The sequence below is a fragment of the Phalangium opilio genome, unplaced genomic scaffold, assembly GCF_054372755.1.
Source record: "Phalangium opilio isolate 3A_F unplaced genomic scaffold, DU_Popi_V2 ptg000063l_1, whole genome shotgun sequence".
Taxonomy (NCBI): Eukaryota; Metazoa; Arthropoda; class Arachnida; order Opiliones; family Phalangiidae; genus Phalangium; species Phalangium opilio.
In genome coordinates this window covers 757692-766434 of record NW_028324180.1, presented here as the reverse complement: position 1 = coordinate 766434, position 8743 = coordinate 757692, and the positions used below count along the sequence as shown (strand labels likewise).

Genomic DNA, 8743 nt, shown 5'->3' with positions numbered 1-8743 from the left:
CATGAACACTGTAGCGCCACACCTGACTGTGCAGTCTAGAAGAACTGTGGTGGAGGATTTGGAAAACCATGTGAGCGAAATAAGGCCAAAAATTAGAGTAAGAAAATACCTGATTAAGAATAAATATTAGGTTGAAATAGAAATTTACAAATAATGATTATATTTTTTTCGCGAAGGCTCTGCTCAGCCAAGTTGAGGGAAAAAGCCTTCACATATCTTTGGACTTGCCGACGACGTCAATCAGTAATGGGAGTCAGATGCCAATTTGTGGACAGTGGATATCGCTTCCATAATATTTTACTTGGATTTTCCCACTTTCCTGTGAAGCACACCGGCGAAGCTATTTTGGAAAAACTGAAGGAAGCTCTCCGGGAAGTTGGCATGTCAGACTCGCAGGTATGTGTTGAAGCTTGCAGGTATGTGTTGAAGCTTACAGTATAAAATCACAGCTCTTAACCAAACCTTTTCTAGATTTCGTGCGTGTGCGCCGACAACGCCAGCAACATTAGTAAAGCGCTGAACATGTAAAATGTGTTCACAACGACATGGATCAGTTCGGAAGATTTTGATTCAGAAACAGAAGAAGAGCTTGACGAAGGTAAATATATTTTCATCATAAATATGCATATATATACAGATGCATATATACATATATATATATATATATATATATATATACGTATATATAAACAATTTTTCCGTATCTATCTTGTACTATTTGTTGAAAATTTTTATCGCTATTAGCGTGGAATCCAATGAGTGTAATACTCGGAAGAAACGAGCCAGACTCGCCAGACGCAGACGAAGATCCAGAGCTTGTTGAGCTCAAAGATGAGACTTGGGAACGGAAAGCTTGCATCGCCCATACGATGCAATTAGTGGTGAATAACTCTATAGCAACGGACGAAAAGGCAAAAAATTTGCTTGAAAATCTTCAAAAGTGGATAAAAGTTTTTCGGAAGTCACCGAAAAGGACGGAAGAATTGGAGTCGAAAACTAATGGCCGCGACATTAAACTGGTAGGAGGTGTTCGGTGGAACGCTTTGTTCTATGGACTAGAGAGATTCACTGAGGTGAGTTTATTGTTGATCGTAGTTTTAAGGGAGAGTATATAACAAATAATTATGTAGGAAAACATGCTGAAATGCATGCTCGAAGTTTTCGAGAAAGCAAAAAAGGATGTCAAAATTGACTTTCCATTTCCAAAAAAGTACGAGGACTTGGAAACGCCAAAGACTTGTTGGAACTATTGCGACCGCTAAAAGTAGCAACAGACGTTTTCCAAGAAAGTGGCCCAATAGCGTCCAAAGTAATTGGAATGCTCCTTACCGTCTTTCAAGACATATACAACATGGAACGGGAGACTTTCAAGATTCTGAGAGTTAACATTCTCTCAAATCTAGAAACTAGATTCAAATCAATCCTGAAAGACCCAGTCTACATCACGGCATCGCTTCAGGACGCCACTCAAAAAACGCTTCTTTTTGACAGTAAGTATTTTTAGCAACCTTTATTAAGCATATCAAACTCGTATTCCGATTTTTAAACTTTTTTATGATCCTTAACTTATTCACATGTTTTTTGAATTACGTTTAGGTATTTACACAGCTCCATCCTGGAAAGACGAGTTTCCAAACTTCGAATGTGTGGCCCAAACTCGAGCCTTAACTCTGCTGCGGACGTATTCCAGAAGGCGACGTTAGTCACTAAGAAATGCCAGCTTCCTATTCCCCCTTCAGTCGTCAGAACCTTGGGACTAATCAATCCAGGCAGAAACACCCAATGAAGGAGCTAGAGAAATATTTGGAGGATGATCGCTGCAACACCTTGATTTCTGGAGGACGAACAGAAAGGTTTACCCAATCTTATCAAGACTGGCTAAGAAATATCTTGCGGCACTAGTTTCATCAGCTGATGTGGAGCCAATGTTTTCCGTTGCCTGTTTTCTAATGAGAGCGAGGAGAAGTTGCATATCAATCAACCACGTGGCAGATATACTACTGTATCGGGAGTATAGTAGCTACAGTGAAAGGGTTTGAGCGTCAGGCTCTTGGTGTCCTGAAAATGACGTTAAAGTGTTTAAAAAAGGCGCTTTTAAGGGCCACTTTACCCATTGAAAAAAAGGTTTTCACTCAAAATGTATTGCTAAAACTGCCCTTCTTAGGGCAAAATTATTACATATTCCTTTTCCCGAACATGACGTAAAAACAGCCCACTTGATAGTGTGTAGGGGGAAACTTGAGTTTCACTCTCTCGATCCTGTTGCGTTGAGGACGCGAAGCTCTAGTTTATAAAAGGATAATTTTATTTCGTAAATAAATCGTGTAGTCTAATTTATTGCTAAGAAATTTTACGGCAGTGGAAAGTAGACACTAAACATAAAATAGGTTGTCCCGGTGTTTTTAAGAGAGTGGATACCGCGAAGGGTTTCCCCAATAAGACACTAAACACTAATTCTCTTAGGATTTACCCGTATCAAATATCTCCATGATGTGGTTTTATAGAAACAAATGTTTTTCCTACTTCCACCACTCCACTCCCGTACACACTGGAACTTTGCCACTTAAGTTTCACTCCTTCCCTAGTTTTTCAGATACCGAGGAATAAATATGACGCACATCTCAATTTGGACTCTACTGCGCTTGAACGTACGGACCACACTCAAATTGGCGTTACTGACGGTTGGCGTTGTGATTGGATAACGCCCGATTGACCAGACTGGTACTCTCTTTGGTATGTATGGGTAATTTAGTTAGGTTGGTGAACACTGAACAGTCGCGTGACTGACTCTGTTCTATAATCATTGCTAACCTTAATTTGCCTCAAACAAAAAAAGTAAGTTTGGTATAATTTAAACGTAATTGAACTGTCATGTGTTTACGTTTACGCATTAGCTATTAATGGAATTATTTTTATCTTACTTTGCGTTGTGGGGTTAATAACAACCTGCAGTAATTATAGTCCAATTATTAAATTAATACTGGCCAATTCAGCTAACGGGCAATCTTGTAAGTATTAAAGAAACCTCCGTTCTTGGTCAAATTAAAGAACAAGGGTCATGTTTTTCGCCACAAAAACGAAAAAAGGCCGTTAGATTATTGTACCAACAGCCCTGTGAAAGGACTTCAATCGAAAATTACCCGGAAATCTGTTGATGAGCAAAAAATGCGTACTAAAGTAGTTTTGATGATAGCCAAAGATGGCCTACCGTTTAGCAGCGTGTATGGCAAGGTTTCCGAGGTATGATGGAGACTGCTGCTCGTGATGTTTACATTCCAAGTCGTCGAACCATGATTATGGACATAGAGATTGTCTACAACAACCTTATGCCACAATTAATGGTATGACTTTTCAGATGAGTTTTAAAATGTGTGCTTAGATTTACTCTTTCATACTTTCTAGAATATCTTCCAATTTTTGGGGGGTAAACAACTGCACTTAACGCCTGATTTGTGGAGTAGTAGGATGAGGCAGTCCGTGCTTGGCGTGAGGATGCAGTACATTGATGAAAATTTTTATTTTCAAAACCAACTGGTCTCTTTAGTCCATTTTCCCGAGGATCAAACTGCTGTAAACATTTTAAAGAAAATCAATGATGTTTTAAACAATTCTGGAATAGATCATTAAAAATTTAAATCATTAATTATAATAGTAATATTAAATTATTTCTTTTAAAATTTATATTGTCTTTAAATACTATCCTTATCAGATTTACTCCATTTGTGCCGACAATGCTGCAAACATAAGTTTAGCAGTAAATTAGGCTAACAAAACTGCAACGACGAAGGTGAACCAAATTGAATCTGGGTCTGATTCTGATGGTAACGTATACGAAAGCAATGACTGCGACCCGCAACTGCAGCTTCAACCATGTTGGAGTGGCTTGGCTGATATTTTTCGTGAAGTTGAAAATGAACAACCAATTGACTAGAAACGAGGGGAAGGTTAAGAATCAGACTTTGTAGATGAGGTGGACTTTCCAGTCGAATTTAGTGACATTGATTTTCCGCAAACCTATTTGAAAAGGAAGCGATGTGTTGCTCTCGCATTGCAACTTGTAGTAAATGCATCCTTTTTTAGGAGGAAAAATAGAGGAATTTTGTATGCTCTCTCCTTTCCCCTATCTTCGCCCCCCCAATCCTCCAACCCATAGATCGGCTTATATTTGTAGCTGACCATTTATACGGCTAGTTGAAGTACCTTACTCTTTCCTCGGAGATGCGGACGGAAACCTAGAGCCGTCTCGTGAAGAAACCAAGCGATGAGTTTCATTTAGCACTTTCGAATCTTTGTGAATGGCAGCCTTTTGCTTGCATCCTCTGAGTAAAATTCAAGCTGATGTTTTTTCATTGAGCGCAGAGTCTTTCGCACGATTAACGTCATCTCCACCAATGTATTGTGCAATTTGACTTTAAGGTAATGGCTTCTAACCTAAAGAAGGTCTATTTAGCTTATCGTGATGAACTTGTGCCATTAGTTACTAATGCTTGCAAACCCGAATTTGAAGAAATTTGGGAGGAGGTGGTCATTCAAAGAATTTTCGAGCACTCTGAGTCCTTGGGGGATGCACCTTCAGTCTCTAATGAATCTGATGATTCTGAATCTTTTTTAAATAATCGTAATTCCTATTCCGAAATGACGATTACTTCAGATAACTCTTTATTTGGAGGAGACATCATTCCAGCAACGGAGTTATAATTGCCGAAAAGTGATAGGAAATCGACTGATTTGCAATCATTTTTGGATGATTTTAATTCCGATTCTGAAATGACGATTACTCCTGATAATTCTTTAGTTGGAGTAGACATCATTCCAGTTCTACTGAAGTTAGTATGTTTACTCACAATTTTGAAATATTTAAACTTCCATCGACATCTGCGAGTAATAGAGGTTTATGTGTTCTAACTAAGAAATCCGTATTTACGTTCCGAGAGCGCATTAAGGCTCCTCAGAGAAGTCCGCACTTCTCTCGCAACTTCATACTTTTACTTCAATTGAATTTAATCAACTTAAAGTCACTTTTACTACAATGTAACCTAATTTTAACCCAGGTTAAGCCGCACGGGTACTATCAAGTACCACCCTGCCTTCGATCATCCAAGCAACGCCGCCTATATATACAAAGCCCACGCGCGCTCTGGAAAAAAATAATGAAACTTCCTCGTTTTAGTCTTTTTAATCGTAACGCCCATTTTTAAGTCGATACTATTTATACGATTTTAAGAAATAGAATTTTCCATGCAAATGTATTTTTGCCTAAAAACGAAGATGGGACGATGGTTAGAACAGCGCCACATATATTATTACAAAATTGCTTTCTTAGCTTAGAATCTAGTCGAATTTCATATTCATTTCGCGAAGTAGTCGCGTATAGGGTTCGGGGTGGGGGTAATTACTTTCCTTTAATTTTACTTCGTCAGACGTTATATCTCCGCTTGATTTTTTTAGGACTTAGCGAAAGAACCAGACAGTGACCCCTTTTTAATCTAATTTCTAAGAGGACGGAAGCGTCACTTTGCGAAAGTTTTAAAGTGGTTTCCTTAATCGACGCCGTAATCGCGGTCAGTTTATCGTTCTCCATTATGACACCCTTTAAAAATATCGAGATTTTCCGGAAATACGAGTTTCATTAATAACCTTAGAAGAATAGTGTGGGACACTATGGAACGTTCGAAGATAATATCGATTCAGCCACATTCTTTCGCAAAATTCAAAGCAAGTATTCCGATCGATACGGTAGAGGAGCCTAAATTGTGATATCGCTTTGCGATTTTGACCGTTTCGATGATGTTTTTGCCGGAAATTTATCAATAAGAATAGCCGCCGATGATTTAAATCCCCGTAACGTTTCTTTCATATTCGCCTCAATAACCGCCGGGCAGTCGCAAAAAGTAATTACTTCTTGGAAAACAATTTGCCCATCAAGGAAGAGAAGTGCGTGGAATGCATATTTCATTTCGCGTTTGACTTTTCCAAAATCAACGAAACTTTAGTATCGAGTTACAAGGGTCTCTTAGAGTCAATGGGCGGCTCCCCTACATCGTCTTACGCTACCGGCGCGTGAAGGGGATTCGGAAATTATTACTACAATCTCGTCGTGACTCTCGCGGAGACCCCGGTGGCCGTTACGATGGCTAGAATTTACATGAACTTCGCTAAATTCGCGCATCTAAACGAGCTGAAATTTTTCGACAAACCTAGTATCGCAACTTTCCTTATAAACTTTGCCAGCAAATTCGTCGGTATCGGAAATTTTAGAGACTGGACCCGTTTTAGGAAAACTTTAGACGATATATTCGATCCAAATAACGTCTTGTGGAATATATTGGTAAAATTTGTAGAAAACTTTAAGGGCATCGCTCGATTGGAGTTGGTACTTTCCAGTTCGGCTACTGTTAAAGCCAAGACTCTTGTACGGACAACCAAAGAACTGCTTGGGGGGTTTTTCTAAATGTCTCCAAAAAAAACACCTGAAAATCTCTAAACCAATGACAAGGTTTCTGATAATTTTGCCCTCGAAAATTTTTACCGTTCTACGTGCTAAATACGTAGAAGTCACGTATTTGATCTTGAACACGCCTAGACCCTAGTAAAAGTAAAATGAGACCCCAAAAGGTACCACTTTCTCTCGAATTGCACCACAGATGGGCCACCGCAAACAAGAAGATCAAGCCATGGATCTCTCTTCAACAAGGTAAGAAATACTTTTTTTAAAAAACGTTTTAGGGAAGACTTAGCTATAGAGAAAGATTTTCTATGTCCATCTGGTTGATACCCCTTATTCACCCAGCGAGTATTCGGACTCGCCGGGTACTTCCCGATAAGGGACCTACGACGCCCGCGCTGCGTCGTTGGGCCTCGCCGACGACAGGCGCCCAGCCCGCCGCTCAGTCCGAAGCCGCTCAGCCCGCAGCCTAGCCCACCACCCTCACCAGCACCATATAAGCCTCTCCGGGCTATTTATTACCCATGGCTAGTAATGCCTTGTAAGGGAGAGGATGATCTGAATATCAAGGGGGACTTGTAAGTGATTCATTTAATTTTTTTATTATATCATAAAACTATAATCTCTATTTATTTACAGCGTGATTTGCCAAATAATAGTGTACCTGGTGGTACTCGCCGAGGTCGTGGCGGACGACGCATTTATGCACGACCTGCTGAATCAAGTTCGGCAGGTCGTGTATAATAACTGCGTCTTATTCCCCACGAGTGAGTTTTCACCCATAATTTTATGATTTTATCTAAATTTAATTTTATAATATTTATTGCAGCCTCTTGGTTTTTAACTGTCGAGGGTTCCAGTAAGTTAATTATTTTTATCAGTCGTTCAATACTTTATTAACCCTCTTTTTTCTCTTGCCCACAGGGTCATCCAGGAACTCTCGCAGCTCTATACGTACCGCCGGGTACGCTTCATAGCAGTCCCCGGGCAGCTAGCACGAGTGTACTAGGGCAGGGACGACATAATGTTCGAATGCTTTCGTACACTCGTGCAGACCCTGTCGCTGCCATAAAAAAAAGAAAATTCTTTTTAAAAAAATTATTTTTGTAAATTTAAAAAATAATAAATTTTGTTCTGCATTTATATACTTCTCTTTAATTAAATTAAGCTTATATTTTTTTAGCCTCAATGTTTAAACTTTATTTCTTAGGCTTAAATAGTAAAAGAAAAAAGGAAGAGATAGATATAAAAAGGTATGTCTAGCATTAGTTATATAAAGTGGAACAGTTTTTCGGTTTTAAATTCAATTTATTATGTAACATCAAAGAATAAACCAATTGCAAATAGACATAAATTTAAAAATGAGTTAACTTATGCATTCTGTTTTTAAACAAAGTTATTTGACCCGAAATTACAGAGAACAAAGTGTAATTATAAAAATATTTTTCAAGATTTTCTTGGTGAAGTAGCCCACCACGGCATAAAATTTTTCGTGCTGTCCATCTAAACAAGGTATACGATCGTGGTCACCGTATAAGTTAGAGAAACCTAGAGTTTTAGTAATTAAAATGGATATGGTTCCATGTAAACGATTACCATTTTTCACCTCAGAGCTACCAGCCATTGGTGAGCCAAGAAAAGACATAGAGAATTAAGTTTCAATCAGTACTTAGCCAAATCAGAGTTAAAGCCGAGGAAGAAGAAGAATTATCCCTTGCGCATGAAAGCTATCTAGAAAAGCAACTTTTAACAACATTATTCTTATGGAGGTTTTCACTCAGTGTAATTTGTGCCAGACCTTTCAGAAACACCTTATCTTATTTTATAATATAATTGCTTACGAAAAAGATGTTCGCATTGAAAAATCAAGGAGCGCTTTCAGAGTTCAAACGAGCATGGAAAACCTGGGACCCTATTCTCTAACTACATTTGGATCGTTCCTAAAACAAATGATTTGGTTCAAACCCTATCCAAACATTTGGCCATCCAAATCGTCATTTTTCCCTTTTTCACCCCGTTTGTGGCCGCCATTTTTCTTTAAGGGGAAAAAAATCGAGACTGGGTCCTTTTTCGTTGTCATTTTCATATTTCTTGAGGATTTTCACATGGCTGGATTTTACATATAAAATAAATTAGGGTCCAAGCTTTAATATAAGCCTAATTTCATAATTTTCCACCTTTTCATTGTCCCACAAACTATATCTAAACTTGGCACCGTTGATTTTTGGCATTTATTAAAAATTATATTTTTTTTTGCCCCTCGTTTTAAAGCCCGATACTTGTCCATCTCGTAGCGTC

At 38.6% G+C, this 8743-nt stretch overlaps 2 protein-coding genes and 2 long non-coding RNA genes across 7 annotated transcripts; all 4 read left to right on the top strand.

The window, feature by feature from the left end:
* Nucleotides 1–225: 225 nt before the first annotated feature.
* LOC149662113 (uncharacterized) lies at nt 226–615 on the top strand. The gene is made up of 2 exons (XR_016368645.1): nt 226–396; nt 472–615. It is a non-coding gene; the product is annotated as an uncharacterized LOC149662113 (long non-coding RNA).
* Nucleotides 616–746: 131 nt separating this feature from the next.
* Nucleotides 747–1686, top strand: LOC149662112 (uncharacterized). The gene is made up of 3 exons (XM_089842228.1): nt 747–1073; nt 1131–1490; nt 1597–1686. Exons 1-2 carry the CDS (start codon nt 756–758, stop codon nt 1260–1262), a joined length of 450 nt encoding a protein of 149 aa, XP_089698354.1. The 5' UTR covers nt 747–755; the 3' UTR covers nt 1263–1490; nt 1597–1686.
* A 146-nt stretch (nt 1687–1832) lies between these two features.
* LOC149662111 (uncharacterized) lies at nt 1833–3912 on the top strand. Of its 3 annotated transcripts, none has more exons than XM_089842353.1 (3): nt 1833–2733; nt 2837–3341; nt 3403–3912. In XM_089842353.1, the coding sequence occupies exons 2-3, from the start codon at nt 3243–3245 to the stop codon at nt 3625–3627; spliced, it is 324 nt and encodes a 107-aa protein (XP_089698479.1). In that variant the 5' UTR covers nt 1833–2733; nt 2837–3242; the 3' UTR covers nt 3628–3912. The 3 variants fall into 3 exon arrangements, with proteins under 3 accessions (XP_089698479.1, XP_089698478.1, XP_089698477.1); XM_089842352.1 differs by having other exon boundaries at nt 1833–3008; nt 3087–3341; XM_089842351.1 differs by having other exon boundaries at nt 1833–3341.
* Nucleotides 3913–6893: 2981 nt separating this feature from the next.
* On the top strand, nt 6894–7454 carry LOC149662110 (uncharacterized). Of its 2 annotated transcripts, XR_016368644.1 has the most exons (4): nt 6894–7023; nt 7105–7212; nt 7275–7304; nt 7370–7454. It is a non-coding gene; the product is annotated as an uncharacterized LOC149662110 (long non-coding RNA). The 2 variants fall into 2 exon arrangements; XR_016368643.1 differs by having other exon boundaries at nt 6895–7212.
* Nucleotides 7455–8743: the final 1289 nt, after the last annotated feature.